At 37.6% G+C, this 26,879-nt stretch overlaps 2 protein-coding genes across 2 annotated transcripts; one reads left to right on the top strand and one right to left on the bottom strand.

Annotated features, from left to right (window-relative positions):
• Positions 1-2,980: 2,980 nt before the first annotated feature.
• LOC112203983 lies at positions 2,981-5,203 on the top strand. The gene is made up of 3 exons (XM_024344873.1): positions 2,981-3,776; positions 4,085-4,438; positions 4,560-5,203. Exons 1-3 carry the CDS (start codon positions 2,981-2,983, stop codon positions 5,201-5,203), a joined length of 1,794 nt encoding a protein of 597 aa, XP_024200641.1.
• Positions 5,204-6,134: 931 nt separating this feature from the next.
• Positions 6,135-9,829, bottom strand: LOC112201631. Its single transcript, XM_040506977.1, has 9 exons — positions 9,804-9,829; positions 8,780-9,464; positions 8,568-8,699; positions 7,791-8,410; positions 7,364-7,448; positions 7,183-7,275; positions 6,836-7,066; positions 6,528-6,751; positions 6,135-6,448 (listed from the first exon to the last, which is right to left on the bottom strand). The coding sequence occupies exons 2-9, from the start codon at positions 9,455-9,457 to the stop codon at positions 6,304-6,306; spliced, it is 2,208 nt and encodes a 735-aa protein (XP_040362911.1). The 5' UTR covers positions 9,458-9,464; positions 9,804-9,829; the 3' UTR covers positions 6,135-6,303.
• Positions 9,830-26,879: the final 17,050 nt, after the last annotated feature.

The following is a 26,879-nucleotide window of genomic DNA, read 5'->3' as shown; positions in this document are numbered from 1 at the left end:
ATAGTTGGAGTCTATGCGAGCAGAGATCGCAGCCTTCCGGGAACAAGCGAGGATCGATCTGGAACAACAAATAATCAATAGGGAAATAAACCTCCTTTCGCAATAGAGACTGTAGGAGCTGGAAGATGAAACCACTGCGCTGGCCCGAGCACTGGACAAAAGGCACCAACATAATGAGGCACTCACCCAAGCCCTAGCTAGAGCATCCCAGGTATCAACAGATGTAAATTCTATTAAGGTAACATACATCACTAAAGTGATAAAATCATATTATTTCAATACACGCCATAATATGAAATTCAAGTTCCTCATCGGACAATAAAAGAAAGAAATCACTTGAAACTCTCTTTTAAAAACGTGTATTCATAAGTCACAAGTAACCACGTGTTACCCCCATGACATACAATGGCAGACAAATGGGAGCTCTAATTGAATCATAACCCGTCACCGGCTAAAGGTTATGGAATCCGATAACTCACCCTCGGTCATTACTGTGACCCTTGGTACAAAGACCCTCTGTACAAAGACTAAAACATTTACAAAGTCACTCAATACTCAAAGTGTTACACAATCTCAACACTTTCCAAAACAATCTAATTGACTGCAAAAATAATGTTTTCAAAGCTCAACTCCCATCTAAAAAACAAGAGTTAATTTTAAGCAAGGACTAAAATATCGAATATCGAGGAAATATCGATAATCCAAAAAATGGAAATTTCGATAGAAATATCAAGGAAAATTTGATCTAAGTAAATTTTTGAAAAAAATTATGGAAATTTAGAAAGTAACATGGAAATTATTAATGAATTTTCATGAAATGTTTACATGATCAGTTACCTATAATATTTCAAATAAAGTGTTTGATGAACTTAATTGTATAATAATTGTAGTAATTTGAAGTATAATAAGATACACTGACATGACAAAAATATGAAATTCTACATGAGAATTCTCAAAAATGGTTTAAATAAGAGATTAGGAGAGTTAATTATTAATTATAATAATATTTTACAATACATATGTTAATAAAATCGGTTTTCAAATAAACAGAAAAAGAAGTAGAAAATGGTCCATTGAAATACATAGAAAAGGTTTTTTTTTTTTTTGAGTTAATTAGATCTAAGTCCAAAATTCATACAGATTATTAGATTTAGTCCGGTTGGTTTTTTTTGTTATTCGCGGTCCTATGACTCAGCTGCCATGTTGGATTCTTTTCCATTTCTATTTTGCTGACTCAACACCGCCAATTTTCATTTTCGTGGATTCCAAATATACCCTTATTTAATACCGTAATAGCTGAAAATAGTATTTTTAAATAGAGGTAACACATTCATGTCTAATCCAATTGAAATTATGACTGCCACAGTTAATTCCATAATTTGAGCGTCTACAATTATGATATAGTATATATATATATATATACACACACACACACACACGTACACACACACATATATATGCTACATATGTAAAGATTTCAATCACTCCTTGAATTGAGGTAATCGTTTTATTATTCAGAATTAATTTTTGTCTACCATATAGAAAATTATAATCAAATAGCTTAATCCAAAGTATAATTGAGTGTGGACCGTCTGGAAAAATAGAACATTAGACACAAGTTTCAAACTCAGCAGAACTTAAAAACAAACACATCATTCGATTATGCCAAATTTCAAACTCAATAGATACCCAAACACCTAGACCAGAGGCATAACTGTACACCCGATGAATTCAGACAAGAAAGAACCCAGACCTTACCTCTGACAGCGGTACTTTCATCTTCAGAGTCAACTATAGCAAAAGCCAAGAGATATATACCTGTACATTAGACACAAGTTTAAAAAAAATTATGAAAAGTGGTCGATTTCAGCAGGGTCCAGATATAAATTTGTCAAGAAGGAAGATTGGTTCTTTCATCTGTGTATGTAAATTTGGACTACATACAGTTTAGATAGAGGTAACACTTGCCAAAAAAATATAGGCAACAATGAGTGCACTACCTTAACAATAGATATGGAAATCAGCATGGTCCAGATATAAATTTGTCAAGAAGGAAGATTGGTTCTTTCATCTGTGTATGTAAATTTGGACTACATACAGTTTAGATAGAGGTAACACTGGCCAAAAAAATATAGGCAACAATGAGTGCACTACCTTAACAATAGATATGGAAAGTGTTTATACCTTGGTTACCATTCTTCCCAGTTGCGCCCAGCAAATGTCCTTTGTATATGGGATCCATCAAGACAAAGGAATGGTCTGCAAAATTTGTAACCTTCTATGGAGGCATGGTATGATATGAAGAGTCCGGTTTGTCTTCATCAATGCATCAACATACCATAGCAACTGAGTATACGACGATTCCTCATCGCCGTGAACGTGAATTTTTGCCAACTCTTTACCTTTCCATGCATTATAATAAGATATATCCATACATTATAATAAGATATTCCTCATCACTGAAAATACTATTTTTAAATGCATTGATTGTATACTTGATTAATAAAACGTAACAGTTGCAATAACATCCATTGACAAAAACACATTCATGTCTAATCCAATTGAAATTATGACTGCCACAATTAATTCCATAATTTGAGCGTCTACAATTATGATATAATTTATATATATATATATATATACACACACGTACACGCACATATATATGCTACATATGTAAACATTTCAATCACTCCTTGAATTGAGGTAATCGTTTTATTATTCAGAATTAATTTTCGTCTACCATATAGGTATGTGTTTTGTAATACTTTTCTTTCTTTTTTTTGTATAGCGAATGGAAGCTGCGATTATTGCCAGATGTCGTTTGGACTCAAAAACTGTGGCAGTGCCAATTTTTAACTTATCTACGTATGAATACATATGTAGTCAAATTTCTTCGCGGTTTAGCGAGCTAGATGTATGTTCTTTTGAGTTAACATACTCAATTGGAAACCACCCATCATGTATTCTGCAATCTGACATGGATGTCCAGGTTTTACTGTTTTCTCTATCGAATGAAAGAAAAAGTTTTGTTGATATCGACATAAATGTCATTGGAACTGTCGATGCTGAGAGTGAAGAGGATGATATTGAGGTTGGCAATAATGAAGAGGATGGCTCTAACGATGAGGATGAGTATTTAGGGAAGTATGCTCCTCCTCAAGGTAAAGTTTATTTGTCTCATGAATGGAAGACATATATAAGATCAGTTGGGCAAAAATTCGAGGGTGGTGTTACAGAATTTAGGGACAAACTCTGCAAGTATGCTATTGAAAAAGGTTTTAGATTTGCATATATCAAGAATGACAAGGAGCGTGTTACAGCGGAATGTTTCATGAAGCATGCAGAAGGTTGTAGCTGGCGTATTCATGCCATATTGAATCGCGCCAATGGATTCTTCTACATTAAAGATTTGAATAATGAGCATAGTTGTCGAGCGCGAATTCGACTCCGGAAAAGTGTTTTGATGGGTTCAAAGATTGTGTCGTCAGTTGTAGCAGACCAAATTCGAAGCAAACCACTTATGAAGCCTATTGAAATCGTAAAAGATTTCAAGCACAACTATGGATTGGATATATCTTATTATAATGCATGGAAAGGTAAAGAGTTGGCAAAAATTCAAGTTCACGGCGATGAGGAATCGTCGTATACTCAGTTGCTATGGTATGTTGATGCATTGATGAAGACAAACAAGGGTTCTCACTGTGTCCTTGAGTGCGACGAAATTTCGTCACGTTTCAAGCGACTCTTCATATCATACCATGCCTCCATAGAAGGTTACAAATTTTGCAGACCATTCCTTTGTCTTGATGGATCCCATATAAAAAATAAATACAAAGGACATTTGCTGGGCGCAACTGGGAAGAATGGTAACCAAGGTATAAGCACTTTCCATATCTATTGTTAAGGTAGTGCACTCCTTGTTGCCTATATTTTTTTGTTACCTCTATCTAAACTGTATGTAGTCCAAATTTACATACACAGATGAAAGAACCAATCTTCCTTCTTGACAAATTTATATATGGAACCTGCTGAAATCGACCACTTTTCGTATTTTTTTTTTAAACTTGTGCCTAATGTACAGGTATATATCCCCTGGCTTTTGCTATAGTTGACTCTGAAGATGAAAACAATTGGACTTGGTTCTTAGAAAATATTTACCAGATTTTGCGGCCACAAGGTCGCAAAATCACCTTCATATCCGACCGCAATAAAGGCCTTCTTGAAGCTGTTCAAAAAGTTTTCCCAGATTCAGACCATGCTTTTTGTTTGTTTCATTTGAAACAAAACGTTCTGAAAAGATACCCATCTAGAATGGGAAAAAGCTATCGTAACTGGATTGTAAAGTGCTTTAAGAGGTGTGCTTATGGTGGAGGAATCATGCAGAAATTTCTAGAAGACACTCCAAAGGAACATTGGTCTAATGCCTTTTTCCCAGGTATAATAAATAAATAATTTTCTATTTTTCCAGACGGTCCACACTCAATTATACTTTGGATTAAGCTATTTGATTATAAATCCATTTGTATTGAATACATGTTGATTATATTTCAATCCAGGAAACAAATATGGAGAAATGTGCTCAAACTTGGCGGAGTCTTTCAACGCATGGGTAAAAGTTGAGCGTGAGCTGCCTTCTCCACAATTGGTTAATAGATTGCGGGTGAAGCTAATGGTTTCCTATGCTGCAAGGCGTCGTGCAGCGACCAAATGGTCAACAATACTATGCCCCAAAATGGAGAAGCTGTTGAACAAGCTCTATGAAGTAGGTAGACACTGGGATGTGAGCCGATCGACGGATTTTATATTTGAAGTTCATGATACTTATTCCTTCCTTGTTGATCTGGAAACCCGCACATGCTCTTGTCATCAATGGCAAATCAAAGGGTTTCCTTGTGCACATGCTATTGCAGCCACCGTTGCGGATGAAGGTGATCCCTATACATATGTGGAACCTTATTTCACTGTGGATTTCTACAAAAACTGCTATAGCAACCCCATTGTCCCTGTGTCTGATATTGAGAAAAAAACACCAGATGAATATGGTAACCTTGTGGTTAAGCCTCCTTTGACAAGGAAACCCCCTGGTAGACCACGTAAAAGAAGGATCCCGTCTGCAGGTGAGGAAGTGAGATCGATCAAATGTGGCAGGTGTGGTGTCATTGGACGACATAATCGGAAAACTTGCACATCTGCAATATAAGAATTTCCATGTTCTGTATACTTTTGTGATCTTTTTGAACAAGTTGATGTAATAAATGATGGTTATTCTCTAAATCAAATAGTTCCAATCATTATTTCTTAGAATCCAATTTAACGACAATAGAAATTCCACTTCGTCTGATTTTCACTTCTTGGCAGCTTACTTTTTGTTGCTGAGTGAGTTGTTGATTGAATATGTCCATCGTGTACTATTTGTTTACTAAATATTGTCAAAATTTGTGCTCCTAAATGGTTTGGAAACAATACTTTCTGTGTGCCAAGTTTACTACAATCAACCAAGTTTTTACCTCTCTCTAGGTACAATCAACTAAGTTTTAACCTGGAATCAGTACTACCAGTACCTATATAACAGGTACTTTACACACGAATGACAAATCCAACCAACCGACCTCGCTCTACATTGTAGGTAACATGTAATTTACACATGAATCCAACCAACCGACCTTTCTTCAAGCCAACATTGCAGCTGGAATACCTCTGAATTAGAATCACAATACCACTACTACAGGTCCACTCTATTTTTCTAAACAAAACCAAAGACAATCTTTGAGTATTATTGAGTAAAACAAAGGTAGGTCCCAAATGCATGGAATTCAAATTTTTACCATTCAATTAAAGGGAATACATTATTAACCAAAATTAAAGTAAACAACATACTATAAAACCCCTTCAACCTGCACCCCTTACTTCTTCTCCAGTTCTAGGCTCCATTAGGCATATATGAAAATCTTTCTAAAATATGTGCCCTCCTATTCGGCATTACACATTTGGTAAAGGTAGAGTCTACCACTTTACCTCTCTCTACACGAATCCAACCAACCGACCTTTCATCAAGCCAATAATGCAGCCGGAATACCTCTAAATTAGAATCACAATACCACTACTACAGGTCCACTCTATTTCTCTAAACAAAACCAAATACAATCTTTGCGTATTATTAAGTAAAACAAAGGTAGTTCCCAAAGCCAGCAATTCAAATTGTTGCCCTTCAATTAAAGGGAATACATTATTAACCAAAATTAAAGTAAACAACATAATATAAAACTCCTTCAACCTGCACCCCTTACTTCTTCTTCAGTTCTAGGCTCCATTCGGCATATTTAAAAATCTTTCTAAAATATGTGCCCTCATATTCGGCATTAGACCTTTGGTAAAGGTAGAGTCTACCACTTTTCCCTTTGATAATTTCTTGACAATGTACATCACTCCAATCGCACAATCCACACTGTACAATGCAAACCAACCATGTCACACTCATTTTAACACAACTTTGAACTAAAAATAACAACAAATGCCGACATTACCTTCCAGAATCTTGTTGTGGACATTCCTTGTTAGGTCTGATAGGAAAATGTTCAACAGAGTTACCTCCCAACCAGATAAGCAAGTCCCGGTCTTCGTTTGAGAGCTTGTATTGGAATAAATTCACTTCTCCTCCCCTCATTACATGTTTCCATATCTGCCCACTTTTAATTATACCTTTACGATGAGTTTTAAGAAATGTAAAATGCTTTGTCATTTCCGCATGCTGCATTAAACACATTACAATAGAGTTATATTCCACTATGGAAGATATTAATAATTATTGAAGCGGTATTGTACACTTGCGTACCAATTTTACTGCCTCCACAAAGCACTGATCTAGGGTTGTTGCTCGCTTTGGGCGTAATGAGTTGTAATGTTCCCACAAACCAAGTTTTGTGTTCAATACCAACAGGGTGAAGTGATTTTCTTTCTCATGAACAATTGGGATACATATAAAGTCCTTGTCCCGAATATTTTTCAAGATATGCTCCAGATAAGCTGCAACAATAGCTCTTTTGTCCCCCCCTTTCACCATATCCTTGAGAAAAAAAGGAAAGAAAAAAAATTCAATCTGCTGGGTAGACGAAGGTATATATATGGAAGTCAAGTACTGATTTCACAAAAAAAACACAATGATAACATCTAATAACATACCCATGAAAAAGTTGGCATAATATATGAAGTAATGCCACCTTCCGTCATTGCCTGTTGATCGAGGCTTAAAATTTCAAAATACGCATCCAGCACCTGCAAGATGACATCAAATTATATGATATAAATCTTTCTATAATCACGACAGACAAATAAGTCAATCTCATTTCAGATAATTACACACTTGCCGACTAACAGCTTCCTCATGCAATATTTCCAAAGCATCTTTATAGGTCACTTTTGAATGAGCACCATGCCACAGCAAACTCCTACATTGACCATGGTATCAGTTGTTATAAATAGAATAGAAATATAAGCTAAAGAAACATGACACGGTACATTCACCATGTTGCTATCTATATTTAAGGTAAACTCCTACTTGACCATGCTGATATCTAAATTAAAGGTAAAGAAACAAAACACATTATATGAACGTGTACCATCTGATAAAGAGGTATGCAACTACATGGTGTTATCTACATTTAGGGAACACGAATAAAACAACTTGTGCCCCTTTTTAAGGAAACCCACAAAAAAAACTCATTACGTTTTGGCTGCCTAAATGTGAGGTAACCTAAACTATAAAATTCAATCTTCAAGGCTTCAGTTACCTGCTAGCTTTGGACAAATATTCCTTGAGCTTTTCTGCATTTACCTGGGACATAAGCTTTCCAACCCTTAACCTTCTCACAATTATTTGTTGAGCAACAGTCTGTTTCTTCCCCTTCTTCACAGCTGGTTCTTCCACAACAGCATCACCTATTTCATCAATGATCTTTTCCTTACCTCTTTTGGCTCTAATGTCGCCAATGATATAACCTTCAAGGAATGATGGTTTTTTGCATTGTTCTTTTGTCCTCAACTTCCTTGAATTCACATTTGGAATCTCGTCTTTAGGAATGGCTTGCCTGAGCAATCCTATCTCCATGCATAGTTTCAAATTTTCCGCACTAAGAGTCTCATTTTTGGCTCGCTCAACCTCAAGGAAATCAGCAAACTCTTGAACCCTTTTCTCCAATTCAGGTACATCTTCCTCATTGCTTGAAGGTCCCTCTTGGCTTTCTTCCAAGTAGAATTGGGTCGGTAACAGCTGGAACATCTTGTTGGGATCAAAATCAGTCGCATTTTTTTGTTCTCTTGATTTTGTACCGCTTGTAGTCCCAATTTCAAATAACTGCTTCTCACCACTAGGCATAACATTTGTACTCTGATCCTCATCTCTCTCCTTCACCTGGGATAGTGAATCTTACATTCTGAGTTTATGATCAAGAGTCATGGTAATCTAATTAAACTCTTACCAGCTGTTTGTTCAATCAAATTAACAAACGAAAAACAAAAACAAGAACACACTTAACTAACAAAATGAAAGACTTATCCCAAATATTTACCTCTATCTCAAGAATAGAGGCCACTTTCATCCTAGCATAAAGTTCCGGCAAATTCCATTTCACAATTTTTGGTTCCATTACTTCCCTTCCTCTCATCGGTTCAATGAATAGAGTCCGCTCACAAAACCAAAACTATGCAAAATTGACCATGCTCAAGGATACAATACCAAGAGATAAATATATAAGAGAATTAAATTGAAAGAATACCTTACCGGCAGAGCAATTACACACCCACATGCAGTTTCAGGACGACCATTCATCTTCATAATCGATTCCATTAAATGATCACACACTAAAGGTGCCCATGCATACTGCGACATTGTTTCAATATCCTCTATATATGGGAGGACATTCCAACCGAGTTCATTACCACTATTGCAGAGGAATAATGTAACGCAAAAGTAGAGACAGACAAGCCTTACAAAATCTTTTTCATCCTCAATCCCTCTCAACTTAGCTACATGTTTTATTTTTTGTTCTAATATTGCCTTGCTCATCCTCGGGACTCCGCCCAGTTGTCTTGTCCTGAACCCGTCATCCTCTTTCTTCTTCTTCTGATCTAGGTTAATTTCTTCCCCAATGAGTGTTAAGCCAAACAACTCAGAGATGTCTTTGCTGGTTATAGTACCGGTGAACTCCCCAAAATTAAAACTTTTGTTTTGCTGGTTAAAACACTTCAAGAGAGCCACTATTTCCAAATCAGATTTTTTGCAAGCAGATTCTATTAATGTACCATTGTAATACGCCATAAACAAGCTCCCAAATGGTGTTCTCTGGATCAAAACTAGTTTCTCTTGTGTTATGTCTGCTCTAAGCTCATCCGTCATCACACGTCCAAACTTCAATAAATCACACCTGTACTCTAGATAGGGATACTCCTTCTTTGCCATAAATCACCTGCAAAACTTGAAAGTTAAATTGATCCATAATCGGATAAACATTTGATAAAGGCCATACTGAAGAAAAAGAAAACCTTTGATTACCAAAGCAACCTCTGTACCATGCAACAACATTAACAAAATACAAAATAGGTCATTGATTTCCACAAGACCCAATACACCCAAACTACTACCTTTGTTAGTGAAGCTACCTCTGCACCAGGCAAGAAGCAGAACAAAAAAACAAACACATCATCCGATTATGCCCAATTTCAAACTCAATAGATACCCAAACACCTAGACCAGAGGCATAACTGTACACCCGATGAATTCAGAAAAGAAAGAACCCAGACCTTACCTCTGACAGCGATACCCAGATGAATTCCAAAAAGCCCTCCAGGGGAGGAACTAGGTGGGCGAGTAGAATTTGTTCTGCGGCCATCGTCAAATTAATTTCGAAACGTAAACCGACTAAGTAATTATTGTCCCGTAATCTCTTCTCCGAAATTGAAATCATAACGGTGGCTTGCAATTACGATGGAGATAGTTTACATTGATGATCAATGGGGTGGCCGGACGTTAGGAAGAAGGGAGATGGCGTGAAATCCTCTTTCCCAGTTTTTGGATACGTTATGAATCCCTAAATTAAAATGGCATGCTCTGTAAATTGCTGGATAAACATAGGTAAAGAATTTGCTTACCTGGCTAGTAGGCTGACTGGGTGGACCGCAAATAGTAAAAATTTTGTTAGTGGACTGCATCCAATATTGTAGGGTGGAAATGGACCTATAATCAATTAACTCTTTTTTTTTTAATAGAGCCAAATGTTTACTAGTTAGAAAATTAGATAATTAGAAGATTTATAAGTATGGAGGGAACAGACACAAAGAGCAATACATGACCCTATAAATTTTTCAAGTTTTTCTCTTTAGATGTTATCAGTTTAGTCGGATTGGAGAAGGACAAGGACTAGTTTTCACAAGCCACATATAGCGAGAGGTGGCAATAATCTCATAATTTCGCAAAAATTTTGAATATTTTTGGAAATATCGTGAAAATTTCAAATATTTCTGGAAATATCGCGAAATTTTGAAAATTTCTCTTGATATTCTCTTAGTAAGTTAAAGATACATCGAGACCCTAAAAAAACGGAAATAGCGCGGCCAACGTTTGTGAATAGTACATGAACTTAAGGCCATTCCGAATTAAAGTGGCCAACGTTTGTGAAACCCAACTTCAGTACATGGACTATGAAACCCGACACATTTTGTGTACATGTCGTCACTAACACCGTTAACCCTTATGCCATTATTTATTTTTCAAAGGGTAATTTGGTACTTTTGTCTCTCTCCCTCTGATGCCAACAAAAACCCATCTACTCTCTCTTTCTCTCTGATGCCAACACAAACTAAAAACCCATCTTCAAAATTGGATTGAAATAAAAACCCATCTACCTCTTTGAACCAAAAACCCATCTACCTCCGGACGAGATCGAAGATGAGTTGGGTGTCGTAGCGATATGGTGTCCGTGACGGCAATGCATGGCTAGGTTCCAGTAAGTTTTGGGGCACTTCACCGGCATCAATTGGAGGAGGAGAATATGCACCAGTGAGCCGGCTATGCAAATATTCGAGAGGACGCAGGAGAAATTTTTTTTCTAGGCTCAAAGGCCAATTGGGATTGTATTTTGAGTAGAATATTTGGGTTGGGGGTTGATGTCGGTCTTGTGTATTGGATTGGAGTGACTGAATGAGTGACGGGTTTTGGTGCTCTGATGCCGTGCTCGACGGGTTTTGATGGGGGATGGTGGTTGCAATGTTCAATTGAGGCCATTGATAATTAAATCCTCAGTTGGGTTTGATTTGGTTTTGCTGGATAGTTTGTGAGGTTGAGTCGGAAGCCACTACCACCACCAAACCCGAAGCCACCGCCACTGCCAAACCCAAAGCCACCTTAATTCTTGATTTCGTTCTTCGATGTACTGAAGAAAGATGGTGAGGAGAGAGAGAATTGGGTGTAGAGAGAAATATTGGGCGTCCATAGCAATTGCTGGTGTTAAATATTAGATTTTTAAAAAAAATCAAACTTGAAGAGACAGAATTGCCCTTTTAAATATGACACGTGGCGTCCTCCGTAACGGAGGAGATAACAGCATGTATGGAAGATGGGTCGGGTTTCATAGTACATGTACTGAAGTTGGATTTCACAAACGTTGGCCACCATAGTTTGGAGTGGCCTTAAGTTCATGTACTGTTCTTAAAAAATTTCCCAAAAACAATATAGAATCAATTTTGAGAGATTGTTTTTCCTCCTTAAACCACTAGCACAATTTGACAAGTAAAACTCTCAAATACAAAACGTCAATAATATAATTTTTTCCATTCAGAAGAATCAAAATTCATTCATTCCTCAGTTGGGTTTAATTTGGTTTTGCAGGATATATAGTTTGTGAGGCTGAGTCGGAAGCCACTACCACCACCAAACCCGAAGCCACCGCCACTGCCAAACCCAAAGCCACCCCAATTCTTGATTTCGTGCTTGCATGTACTGAAGAAAGATGGTGAGGAGAGAGAGAATTGGGTGTAGAAAGAAGGGGCGTCCATAGCAATTGCTGGTGTTAGATATCATATTTTTTTAAAAAATCAAACTTGAAGAGACTGAATTGCCCTTGTAAATATGACACGTGGCATCCTTCGTAACGGAGGAGATAACGGCATGTATGGAAGATGGGTGGGTTTCATAGTCCATGTACTGAAGTTGGGTTTTACAAACGTTGGCCACCATAATTCGGAGTGGCCTTAAGTTCATGTACTGTTCTTAAAAATTTTCCCAAAAACAATATAGAATCAATTTTGAGAGATTGTTTTCCCTCCTTAAACCACCAGCACAATTTGACAAGTAAAACTCTCAAATACAAAACGTCAATAAATAATTTTTTCCATTCAGAAGAATCAAAATTCATTCATTCCCTTAGAAAATTAAATCACAACAATAGCAACATCGAATTCACAAAACATGTGAATTCTACCTCATTACATAACTGCACCAATATAAGAGAAAATCTTACAAACAGTACCTGAACTAAGTCTCATTCTTAACTTCACTACCCGACTATGCAAAACTATCACTTTAGTACCCCAAGTTTGAAGTCTGACCCAAGAATGGTACACGCCGTCCATCAAGGCGTTAACTAGCTAATCACGTGGCATATTTTGAGGGCCCTCATGGTTTGCCATGTAGCAAAGACTTAACGCTGTGATGGACGGCGCGTACCATTCTTGGGTCGAGCTTCAAACTTGAGGTACCAAAGTGATAGTTTTGCATAGTCAGGTACTGAAGTTAGGAATCGGCCTTAGTTCGGGTACTGTTTGAAATATTTTCTCCCAATATAAATATTCTTTGTAAATATATATATATATATATATATACGTAGTCCCCCGCTCAGGAATGCTACTAATACCAACTGTTTCTGTGTGAGAATACGGTAACTAAGAAGCATGATGGAGAGAGAGAGAGAGAGAGATGACACCGCATGTATAGTGGTTCATCTTGCTCTTGAGGCAAGGCTACGTCCACTTAGAGATTCCACTAGTAGTGAGGCCAATTAGCCTTTGGTAGTGATACAAGTTGGGGATCATGGATCCCATCCCTTTCCAAGAAGGGGAGGACTTCCTCTTATAGCTAAAGGAAGTCCCATCCCATTCTACATTTCCAATGTGGGACATAATACACATATTTACTTCTCTTGAAGGCTTTTGGAGAGTATGGGAAGGTGGCCTCTTGACACAATACTGGCCGACCTCCACCATGGCGGGGTAGCTCGGGCGTCGGTCTACCGGATGCATATCGTAGGCTGGACCTACCATGTCGCGGGGCCCACCTATGAGGTTGTTGCTTATGTTTGGCGGTATGTACACCAACTATAGTTCACAAATACAGAAAAATTATTTTTAAAATAAAACTTAATTTTACTTACCATTGAACCATTGACAATCAAGTTCATATAATTTAAAATAAATATTTATTTTCGAAAATGATTTCACAATTTAATAAATAATTTCAAATAATAAAGTAACTCCGTTCATAAATGAACCTCATGAGATTTACTCACCTCTGAATCCCGCTGCGTCTTCTCTTACAGCCGAGATAAAGTATAGAACACTCTCCGTCAAATACCTAAGTAAAATAAGGTCTCAACTTAGTACACGACTAAAACAAAAGTGGATACGGTTCAAACCGAGCATTTAAACCCAAAACCGAAGATTTTGTCAATCGAAACAAAACTTCTTGCAAGACCTCCTAACGGTCAGATCATCACAGATTGCAAACTGAGAAAACTGAAATTATGTAAATCTAGCATGCTTCGAATAATCACAACATGACCCCATGATATATCAACAAGCTCTTATCGATGAATAGATGACAACCATGAAAACAAAACCCAAAAACTTGGTCGGACGTGCCGCCACGCGTTGCTATCAGTGGCTAAGAGTCGGCTCCACGCGCCGCCGGCAACCACCAAATTGGGTCACGAAACCTATGCCAAAATGTTCATTTCAACATGTACAACAACTTTTACAACTAGCACAAAGTTTGAAACTAAGCCATTTGGCCGTAATTTACCTCGAAAAAATCTAAGAATCGGTAAAACCCTAGAATTTCAAATCCTCAAATCGACCTCCACACTTCAAATCGTTGCAAGTCGCTTGAAGGGAAGCATCTACATCTCCTGGGCTTCAAAAGCTCTCAAGAATCATTGCCGAAGGTGGCTGGAATCGAAAATTCCGACGAAGTAACGCCGCCACCAATCTTCTAATTGGGACCAGTGGCGTGGCCAACGGTGGCCAGACGGCGGAGTTATGGCCGGATGAAGTTTGACGGTGATTTTCTGTTGCGAGGAGAGAGAAAGGTTAGGGTTTCCGAAAATAGAAACCTCAATTTTTCAGATATTTTTCAGAATTTTTCCTATTTATCCAAAAATGGAAACTTTTTCCGTCGACCGTAATTTCTTCATATTGAACTCTGATTTTTGCGTTTCACATATTCATGAACTCATATCGACGAGCTCTACAACTTTCATGAAGGAAGTTTTCAGAGAAACTCGACAAATAAAAAGTCAACTCTTTGACCCTGGAAAATAAAACGTTTCACCAACAACTCGAGAAATAATACAACCAAATACTTTATGAATTTCAGGAAATCCCAAGAAATTAGTAACGAATTTCGAGGGTATTACAACTTCTCTACCCTTTGCTATTTGAATTTTGTAATTTTGATGTTCACGAATATAGGTTGTGAGTAGTTACTTTTGGGAGCTAGGGTTTCTAACTCTAGCTCAATTTTGATGTAATGGACATATTTTCAAGTGATAAATAATGTATTTTCATATGGGTACACTCTAATTACTATGTCAATTGATTCTTGATGCATGAATTTTAGGGAATTAAGCACTCTCTTTGTTATTTATTGAGATTTGTGATGTGTGATACAATCGGTGGTTCTTTTGTTCACTAGCTTCATGTAATTGGTGTGGTGTGTCAAGTAGTTGCTTAGTCGAGAATTAATGATTGCCTAAGTTTCTATTTTCTTGTGCCCTTCGCCTATAATCCTAGATGTTGTGGCCCTAGCAAGGCATAATGATTACGGTTAGAGAGTTCATTCTTGCCTTAGTTAGAAGAATGGATACCAAATAAGAGAAATTGAGTTAGTGGCCCTAGTCGGCATTAGGTATGGAATTTGGTTATCGTGATATTCTAGGTTGTAACTATTGCATGCTTAAATCCCTAATTTCTAGAGCTCTAGCCTTTGATTCATGTTTTGGTAGCCCTAATAAGGTACTAACTCATGAATTAGAGAGTTCATACGTGTCCTAATTGTAAATGTGAATACACTTAAGGAAATTCGGCTTAGTGGCCTTGACCTGCATTAAGTACAGGATTTGGTTCTCATGAAAATATGTTTGTTTGCTTGAAATGTGTTCATTGCATTGAAATTGCTAGAGAGTGATCCCTAGTACCCAAATCTCTCTCTCTTTTATTTTTCTTCATTTTCAATTGTTGTTGTTAATTTTGTTTTCGACTTAGTCTTTTAGAAAATTAAAATCACAGTTTTGAATGACAATTTCTACCTCATTGTAAATAGCCATCACTAGCTAGGCTCTTAATTTTGATTAGGCTTTTGGTTCAAAACAAAACTGAACATTGATAAGGCCTGGTGTGTCATGCCTCGATTTTTAAACACAATAAAAATCAATATATAATCTCATAATTATACATGCGTGATGGTTCAGCCATCAATACAAAATACATGTAAAACTTTTTCATTTTAAATCAAGTACATACTGATGCCCTGAACCCACTATACAGACTCACTCCGTAGAGTCAAATATTACACAAGCATACGAATTAAATTGCCACAACAAAATAATAAGTAAATGCTCCTCAGAGCTACTACAACGGAAGTCTTTTCAACAGTAAAGTCACAAAATTGACTTCCTACTGTGTAGCTGTAAGCACGCGGTCGCAGCTTCATCCACGATTATCCTGACCTGTAGGATTAACCCCTACACCATTGAATAGTGCACCGGGTTGCCACACAACATATCCGGTAAGCTTTTGAAAGCTTGTATGAGTAACTCAAAACACACACGCACAACTCACCCAACGAGGATAACCTATCAACTCGCCAAAAAGGAATACACACCCTATTTTCCCAAAACAACACATTCTTTTCCCAAAAGAAAACATCACAAGTCAACCCGTGACAAAAATCATATTAATTGAAACTCTGACAACTAAATATGCATTTCCCCAAAACTCACAACAAAAGTCACCCCGTGACAAAATCATATAAATTGAAACTCTGACATTTAAATATGATACACAAGTCCACCCTGACATTTAAAAGAAAGAATCCCCGAAACTCCCTTTTAAAATACATTCTCAAATCAACAAAAGTCACCCCGTGACAAATCACATTAATTGAAACTCTGACAATTCCATATGACCACAAGTCCCACTTGGACATTTAAAAGAAAGAATCCCCGAAACTCCCTTTTAAAACACGTACTCATGAGCATCAAGTAACTCCTCGCTACTCCCCATGATGTACAATGGCAACAGACTAGAGCTATAACTGATCGTATCCACTCACCTGGCCAAAGGCGTGAAGTCCTGATATATATGCCTGAGGTCACTCCCAGGAACCCAGAATCCTCAGACCTCCCGGTCGTCAGATCAAAACATTTAAAAACGGTCACTTAGAACCAAATGTTACACAACTCTCACAAGGAGATGTCACCCCGTGACCTCCAATCATCAGACCTCCCCGGTAGCCAGATCAAAACATTAAGCAAGTCGCTCTAGACCCAAAATGTTAAACCAAATCAAAAGGAGACGTCACCCCGTGACCTCCGAATCATCCGACCTCCCCGGTTGTCAGATTGAAAACATTAAGCAAGTCACTCTGGACCCAAAATGTTAAATCAAATCAAAAGGAGAAATCACCACCTGTGACTCTCAGATCTTCAGACCCCTGGTCGTTAGATCAAACGTTCAAATCACATTAAAGCAACTCACACCAAATCTTGACACTTTTCAAACAATAGAAATTCCCAATTCCTAACACATTGTCTCCCGAAAAGTCAAGCCTCAAAACAATAGAATGAAACCCATCAATCCCTATTTCTTAAATTACCCATCAACCCATAAGGATATATATATTTCACGTAAATATATATATACGTGGTCATTCACTCAGGAATGCCACTAATACCAACTATAGTTTGCAGTTAACTAAATAACTCTCAAAATAATAAAGGTAACTCCGTTCGTAAATGAATATTGTGAGATTACTCACCTCAGAATCCTGCTGCGTATTCGATACAGAACCGAACTAACACTCACACCAACAACGCGTCCAAATCACCTTGAGAAGCACCTAATCACCGATGATCACAAATCAGTACACAAATCACCAAGTGATTAAAGTTTGAATCCCCTAATCGAACAACAACCCTGAAAGTAACGCCAATCGAGGCTAAACCTTATCCGAGACCACCTAAAGTCTCCAGAATGCTTCTTCGATCGATATGTCAAAACCGCAAGTCGATCGAATGCTCGAATCCTCAAGGATCGAATAATCAAATAGTTGGAAACCGTAAAAATCATAACATATTCATACGACATCCAAAAATTGCATATTATATATATATCAAAATGCTCGTATCGACGAGTAGATAATAAATGCGGTTATGATTGCAGTCAGCGGCTCAGCCTCTATCCCCTAAAGTTTGGAGTAGGGAACTTTGTTTATATCAAGGTGAAACCTCGAAAGGGAATCAGTCGCTTCGGGGTCAAAGGAAAGTTGGCACCTCGATATGTCAGACCTTTTCTGATTATCCAAAGAATTGGGAACATGGCTTATCGAGTAGATTTGCCACAAGAACTAGAGCATATCCACGACGTGTTCCATGTGTCTCAACTTAAGAAGAGTCTGCCAGAGAACTAGCAAGTCATAACTTGGAGAGACTTGCCACTGCAAAGTGACGCTACCTACAAGACCGAGCCTATACATATTTTAGCACAAAGTACCAGGCAGCTAAGGAACCACGAGGTTCCGTTGGTGAAAGTTCAGTGGACGCACCAAGGAAAGGAGGAGGTTACTTGGGAACTTGAGGCAGAGATGCGCAAGAAGCACCCCTACCTTTTCAGCTAACCAGGTACAAATTTCGAGGATGAAATTTCTTTAAGGGGGGTAGGGTGTAGACCCCCATACTTTTTCTTGTTTATTTTATTTTGTCGTATAACGTATGAGACTACGTATCCGTAAGGTACAAAAGTATTCGCGTTTAGGTTTAAGACTTTGAGGTTATTTTAAAGGATTAAGAATTTAGAGAAAATCCAATTTGGGTCTAGGAAAATTTTCTTAAAGTACCGAGGCTTAGGACAAGCCTGGAAAATTTTCTCAGAAGGATTCGGTGAAGTGTCGGAGAAATAATGATGTTTGAAGTTGTATTTTCGGGGTGGGCTTGAGGGAAATTAAGAGAAAAAGGAAATAGGAGTAGCCAAGCCCACTTGGCCCAAAAGGAAGGGTAAATTAGACTTTTCACAATTAAATTCACGGGAGGTATTTAAAGGCTCATAACATCAAAACCCCACCAAGCCTCATTTTCTCACTTTCCTCTCTCTCTCTTCAACTCTCCCTCTCTCTCATCCGGCTCCCTCTCTGTCCGGAAGCTGCCTCTCATAACATCAAACCCTAGCCTTCAAGCCTCATTCTCTCTCTCTCTCTCTCTCTCTCTCTCTCTCTCTCTCTCTCTCTCTCTCTCTCTCTCTCTCTCTCTCTCTCTCTCTCTCTCTCTCTCTCTCTCTCTCTCTCTCTCTCTCTCTCTCTCCAGCTCTCCCTCTTTCTGGAAGCCGCCGGACACCGGCGCACCCCCTCTGTCGGAACTCTAATCCACACCAAAAATTCCAGATTTTCTCCTCTTCATTCCCTCTACCCATTTCTCCAACCAAAATCATGAGATTTGGCCATTCAATGCTCCAAAAACCCTAGAACCCGAAGCCAATTTGGGGGTTTTTGTGATTTCTTCATTCTAAGTTTAAATCAAGGTAATCTTCCTCCTAATCTAACCTCTATTGTTTTTGTGATTTCTTCATTCTAAGTTCAAATCAAGGTAATCTTCTTCCTAATCTAACCTCTATTCATCCGTTCTATACTTATTTCATCCCAAATTCGAGTTTTTGATTTTGATTTGTGATTTTGGTGCATGAACCTGATTTTCCCTTAAACCAAGAGGCTAGGATATGGGTTTGGCAAGGATTTGTGGTAAGGATCTATCCCATGCAACCTTGTTTCGAGTTTTTGGCTGTGATGTTGATTTTTGACGGATTTGTAGGTGAAGAAGGCTAAGGAGGAGGAAAGGCCGTGAGTTTTGGAGATGAAAAGGGTAAGGAATGGGTTTTGGACAAACCCTAGAATTTTTGGAATTTGTTGTGTTGATTTTGATTTTGTTGATCAATTTTTGTTGGTGGAAAATTGTGAAAATAGGATATTTGAGGAGGCTTTAATTAGTAGGAATTTATTGGTTTAATTTTCAAAGTATTGGAAATTGGTGTTGAAGATTTGGTGGTTTTGATGTGTAAATTTAGACCAAAAGAAAAAGAAAAGCAAGAAGAAAAGAAAGTCTTTGTTTTTGGAAGAAAAAGAAAATGAAGAAATGAGTAAAAGTTGGATTAAATGAGTTTTATCGTGGTAAAGTGATAAAAAGTGAAGAGGGTGAAAGTAAAGGTAAATTCCTTAAAAATGAGGTAAAAAGGTAAAAGTGAAAGTGAGGAGGTAAAAATCACAGTAAAGGTAAAAAGGTGAAAAAGGAGGAGTAAATGGGTAAAAGTAGAAGTAAAACTTTATTTATAATTATTTGCTAATTTATTTTTAATAAATAAGAAAAAATGGTAAATAAAGCGATACTTGGTCAAAAGTCAGAAGTCAAAGTCAAAGGTCAATAGTCAACTCCAAGGGTTGACCAAGGTTGACCAACCTCGTAAAGTGAGAGGATCTCGACTTTGGTCGCTCGGATTGGCAATAGTTTAATGGAGCGATAAGGACGTTTTCCTTTTTAAGAAAGAAGTTAGTTTCCTAAATTTGTAAAAGTTGAAAGAAATAATAAATGGCCTCATTGAAATAAAAAAGATTTAGTATGCATGATTACTTAGAGTTGCTTATGATTTACTGATTAGTTTTCAAACCTAGCCAAGGTTGGGTTGGCCCCTATTGGGCTAGCAAGGACGAAAGGCTCACCCCGACATTTCAGGTTACAACGAGGTCACTCCGGAAGATCCGGACTAGAAGTGGGTCGTTGGCCGAGTCCGTGTGTTGCTTGAAGTTCTACCCTTTTGGTACTCTATCAATTTACTCACTTTCCTTTCAATGTTGAACTGTTGTCATTTTGGTTATGATGTAAGCCCTAAGGCGTCACAGTGCACTTGCCCACTTTATCTTGAAGCATTTCCAGACTTGTTAATTTGAATATTGGGTTTTTGATCGAAAGTCCTTTCTTAAAAGTTATCTTTGTCTCCTATTTTCTAAAATTCGCATTTCAAAAGGTCTTGTAGTATTAAGTTGGTAGGTATATGGTACATCTACGACGTATCGAGCTCCTATTGACTTAATATTACGGCACTGTGGTATACCCACTCAGGTCGCCGCACATTGGTTTAAGCGTGTTAGATACTTTAAAGATGATCACTTTGGCTGAAATTTTGCAGAGATGATCTATACATTGGTACCTGAAAACTGAATGGTCGAGATGTGGATATGAGACCGAAAAGTAATCCTAAACTCTAACCTCGCATTTTAATTTCATATGGAAAAAATATTAGTGATTGTGTTCATTTTATTGTTTTCTAATGTAACATTTTGGAATTGCATTATATTGTGAAAAGGTGGTGTATATTGTTCCGAAAAGTGCTTTGAGTGGTGCAAAACATTTAGACACTTGTGTGACTTATTTAAATGTTTTGATCTGAAGGCCGGGGATCTGAGGATTTGGGGTCACAGGTTGTGACATCCTTTTTTGAGATTTGTGAAACATTTTCTGATCCTGCGTGACCACTTTAAATGTTGTGATCGTTGTATTTGGGGTCATAGGTTGTGACATCTCTTTTATTGAGAATTGTGTAACATTTTCAGGGTGGTGCATGACTTCTTTAAATGTTTTGTTTGAGGATCGAGAGTAACAGGTTGTGACTGCTCTTTTTGAGAATCGTGTAAAATTTTATGGGTCCTGAGTGACCACTTTAAAATATTTTGGTCTGAGGGTCAGGTTGGACTGAGGATTAGGGGTTGCAGGTTGTGACCTCAGGCAAGATATCAGGATATCAAGCATTTGGCAGGGTAATTGGTTACGATTTAGTTAGAACACTAGTCTGTCTGCCATCGTATCTCATGATTTCAGGTAGGTTACTTGCAATTTATGAGTACACGTTTTAAAAGAGTGTCGGGGGTATTTTTTATTTTATTGTTCAAGTTGGACCAGATTTTCATATTTGAATTGTTAGGTTAACATTATATATGATTTTGTCACTGTGTTGAATTTTATTGTCCAAGTTGGACCGAATTTTCATATTTGAATTGTTAAGTTAACAATATGTATGATTTTGTCACGGTCTGACTTGTGTTTCTTTTGGGAAAAGGATGTGGAGTTTTTGAAGGAAATGAAGGTGTGAGCTGTTTTCCTTTGTTGAGTTTTGAAAGGAGTCATGGTTTGAGTTGTTGTTCCTTGAGTTGAAAGGGTTTCCTTGTTATTAGCGTGAGTTGCTGGTTTTTATATTTGAGTTTACTTATAGAAGCTTTCAAAAGCTTACTGAGTTCGTTGTTGCAACTTGGTTCACTATTCGATGGTGTATGGGTTAATCCTGCAGATCAGGGTAATTTTGGCTGAGGTTGAGATCTCGTAGTTGTAGCTGTACGTGTATGAAGCTAATTTTGTGACTTTGATGTTGTTAAGACTTCCGTTATGTAGTAAGCTCAGAAGGAGCATTTAGTTATTATTTTGGGGTACAACTTGATTCGTAAACTTTTGGGATGTAATATATGACTCCAAGGGACGAGTCAATACTTACATTTGTGGGATCGAATTTGCTATTTGTTTAGATTAAATGAATTTTTTTTTTAAAGTATTTCTGGGTGATTTGTCGAGCATCGTGTTTCGGATTTTATTTTCTTTATTTAAAATTCTGGGCATGACACATCAAGAGGCCTAGAGATCGAGGAATTAGGCAATCAAGCATACCATAATCGTGATCAATGCAAGCTAATTATGTAATAAACCATACTTGTATCTCCCACGAAATGTTAACTTGAGGTCTTAGTTCTAAAATATAAGGATGTCATCCCCTAAATGTTAACAGAGAAATATCAAAAGACATGCCCAAGAGTTGACAATACCTAAGCATGCATTCTAATCAATTTTCATGAAATACAAGCATTCAATTATTTAACTAATTTTATAAATAAACTAAATCAAGCATCTATTAAATCAAATTTGGGCTAGGACACAACTGTAGCCCCCCCAATAAGAGTTATATTGAGTACACATTATAAAAGGCATCAAAATAAAAGAGAAGGATCTAGTTGTGCAGAACAACAAGTAGTGGGTTATTAGACAATGAAGGAACCAAGTCAAAACCCTAAGCACTTAGAGAGTGGTTTCGCACTGCCAATCTTAATCCTTGAAGATGAAGAGCCCCTTAAAGTCTTGTAGTGAAATCCCTCTTAAATTCCCAAACGAAAAATAAAGAAAATAATGAAGAAAAGATGAAAGGAAGGTGGTTGATGGGTGAGGGCAGTAGCCCTCCCCACTTTGTGTGTTGTGGCTGTTCCCTTGTCCATGTAAACATGTCCAAAGTGTCCAAGTCAAAAAATGAAGATTATCCAAAATAGTATGGAAATAGTTATTCTTTACGTTAACCTTAAATGCATAAATTATTACTTTCTGTAATTTTAACCATTGCTCTTGATATTCTCCAAGTTTAAAGTTAAAGTTCTAAGCTTCATTTCGATGAAAAGATTGTTAAAAACGGATAAGAAATGAGTGAGATATGATCATTATATGAAGTTAAGAACATCATATGAGTTTTTCAACAAGGTTCACCGGAAAAGTTTTGAAAGATTCATTGTTTAAGGCATTAAAAATCATTTACAATGTAAAATTGAAATATAAAATCAACTAGAAATCATTCTTATGCACTTGATTTAATAAAACAAGGATCAAACTTGATTTTTAGAATTTCCAACGGCCGGAAAATGCATAAACTCGTTGGATTTTCAAAAATAATATTTAGAATGTAAAACCTTCTTTTAACTATAACTTCTTCGTTTCTTAACTTTTTTGAGTGATTCAAAAGCCTAAACTAAAGCATTTTTTATATATATATTAAGGTACTATAACTTTCATCAGCAAAAGTATAAGTTATGTACATGAAAAATGGGATTATGCAGCAGTCATGTTTTGATGTTTTTACACCATTTTATTCTTGGTTCTTCAAATTGATCATAATTTAAGGCAAAAGATGATAATAAAGTTTTCATATACTCACTTACGAATTTCATAAGTGAAGTGATGATTATTGTCGCATCTCGATTTTCAAGTACAATTAAACAAATATGAATACTCCAGGCGTGATGGTTCAGACATCAATACAGTAAACCTGAAAAAAAATTTCTTCAAAGAATAAGTAAACAAAGATTTCATGAACTCATAATGTCAATACAGACTTATTTTTTAGAGTTATATATTACATTACTCTAAATTTACAAATTAAACTGAATCTACAATTTAATAAGTAAACAAACTCACCACACTCACTACACAGCGGAAGACTAACAAGTTTCTAAACCTAAAACTGCAATAGCAAGACACCTCTCAGCTCCCATCACGTTCACCCAAACTTGTAGGATAAACCTGTCACGCCCCGAATTTTGAATAAAGAATTCAAATCTGAAACGCGATAACTCAACAAATCGCCCAAATGCTTAGAATTATTTTCAATCAAACTAAGCAACAAAATAAACTAAAACCACAAATGTTAATACAGACTCAATCTCTAGAGTCCCATATTACATCCCCAGTGTTTACATAAAGCATCAATGTAAGATGTTTCTGTGGTAGAAACGGGGTTGTCGTGAGAGATTCCATCTCCGAGATCCGATACCTGTCAACCATGAACATATGTCAGAGGGAAGACCAGGCTAGCCAGCCTTGGACCCTCCGATGCCTATGTCAGATACATGAAAGAATATAGACTAGGTAGGAGTAAATGGAGAGTGGTGGCTTACCTTGAATGAGTGGAGAGACATGGATTTATAGTATAAGGATGGGCTTGTCACCCCTTTGTTTCCAATGTGGGACTAGGTGCAATGTGGGACTAGGTGTGGCCTACCCGATACCACTAGTGTACGGTATCAGCATTGTGTCTAGGCGTTATCGACATCATTTTAAGTAGCTAGTGAGCCTTGTTCTTCCGATATCTGTGCCTAGGCAGTATATATACCAACAAGTCCCATAAGTCCCCAGTCAAGAGTTCTCTTGGGTGGGGAGTTTGTCATGGTAGAAATGTCGGAAGTGCAAGGCGAGTATCCTTGCCACGTGGCTTCCGTACAACCATTACCCCCAAGTCCCCAGCTAAGAGGAGTCTTGACTGGGGTGATGATTCCTGGGTCCCTCAGTAACAGAGTTTGTACTAGGGTTCGCTAGCATGCGGCGTTAGGTGTTGTTCGCTATAAGGTTTACTTGGTACACTTGGTGTATGCTGGGATAACCTTGGCTATGTCAGCCCACTTTTGCGTATGATGATATAATAATTTTGGTGTGAAGTCGATAATGGCTATAATGAATGTAGCTGATAGTGGCTGGAATGCATGTGGCGATATCGCTATTGTTAAGCTTGACACAGCCTTTTGTTTTGCATGTAGTGGCATGCAATCATATAATGGAGAAACATGAGACATGGCGATATTGTATAATGGAGATAAGCCATGGCGATATCTTATCATGTAATGGAGAAATAAAGCATGGCGATATCATGTAATGGAGATAAAAATGGTAATATCGTAGAATAGAGAGAAAACATGGTGATACCGCGTGTTGGAGAAAAATAACTCTTGCCGATATCATATAATGGAGAGATAACGCATGGCGATATCATATATAAAGGAGAGCGTGTCGTAATCTTGCTTAGTGGCGATATTGGGTGTTTTATGGGATAGTTCTAGGCTATGTCACCACAACCGTGCTTGTAGTGGTGTTCAGTGTTGGCTATTTCATCTTGATCTCGTTTTGCCATTTCAGCTTGATCACGTTTAGGTATTTCACCTTGATTGCATTTAGCCATTTCATTGTGATTGCAATTAAGCATTTCACATTGATCGCATTTCATTTAGACATGTCATTTTGATCGCCTTTCATTTCATCATTTCGTCGTGGTCGCATTCATTTAATCATTTCGCATTGATCGCCATTCAATTAATCATTTCACTTGTGTCGTCTTTCATTTAGGAATTTCGCCTTGATCGCCTTTCATTTAGACATTTCGCCTTTCATTTAGGCATTTCACCCTAATCACATTTAAGCATTCCATTGTGATCGCATTTTAACATTTCACATTGATCACATTTAAACATTTAATTGTGATCGCATTTAAGTATTTCATATTGATTGCATTGGCAATACAAGGGTTTGTGAGTGATAGCACTTATAGTGCTATATCAGCACAACCAGCCATTAGCGATATTATTGATTTGAGCTATTGTGGTTTGGTTATGAGTTAGGCAATAGTTTGGGATTGCTATATAGCGTACCCATGCCTTTAGTGATATTTTGATATAGAGAGATAAGAAATGGCGATATCGAGTCAATTGCATTTGAAAACTGCCAAAGGTAGTGACAGAATACACCGCCATCATGGGTGAGTACATGGTGATCATTGGAGAAGAGTGGCGGTCATCCGAGAATACATGGCGATCATCGGAGAACACATTATGATCATTGGAGAATACATTGAGATCATTGGAGAACACATTGCGATCATTGGAGAATACATTGAGATCGTTGGAGAATTGGTAGAGTTCCAGAGAGGCAGGTTTGTAAGGGTATAGTCCTGAGTGTCGCTAGGGCACGAGCGGGGAGTTAAGAGAGTGCCTGCTAGGGTGTAAGCGTGAAGCTAAAGTATGGGCGAGTATATGGCGCTAAGGCATGGCGAGTACATTGAATATATCGCTGAGGAATGACGAGTGTGTCCTTCGAAAGATGGTGAGTACGCCGCGTGGAAGTATAACTGATGTAGGTCGCCTAAGACATGGATGAGATGCCGCTGAAGCATGAATTACATATCGCGGAGCATGTATATGACATCGTTGAAGTATGGATAGTGAATCGCTGAAGTATAGATGATATATTGCTAAGGTCTAGGTAAGATACCGCTGAAGCATGGAGAACGTATCGGTGAAGCATGAAGGATATATCGCTGATGCATAGATGAAGCTGAAGCATAGATAATTACTGCTAAAAGATAGACAATATACAGCTGAAACATAGGGGAGTTACTGCTAAAGCATAGGTGAGATACTACTGGAGCATAAATGAGATACTATTGAAGCATAGAGAAGATATCGCTGAGGCCTGGAAGATATGTTGCTGAAGCATAAATGAGGTATTGCTGAAGCATGGATAATATACCGCTGAAGTGCGGTGAGTATAGGTCGCTGAAGCATAGATAACATGTTGCAGCATAGATAAGATACTACTAGAGCATGGCAAGTGTACGCCACTAGAGCATGGCGAGTAGGGTGTGCAAGTCCCCCAGTATCGAGAACACTTATCATGGTGAGTATATGTCATTCATGCATGACGAGTGTATGCTATTCAAGCATGGTG

This window comes from Rosa chinensis, chromosome 5 (genome assembly GCF_002994745.2).
Source record: "Rosa chinensis cultivar Old Blush chromosome 5, RchiOBHm-V2, whole genome shotgun sequence".
Taxonomy (NCBI): Eukaryota; Viridiplantae; Streptophyta; class Magnoliopsida; order Rosales; family Rosaceae; genus Rosa; species Rosa chinensis.
The sequence above is the reverse complement of the archived record's forward strand: the minus strand, read 5'-3'. Positions and strand labels throughout refer to the sequence as shown.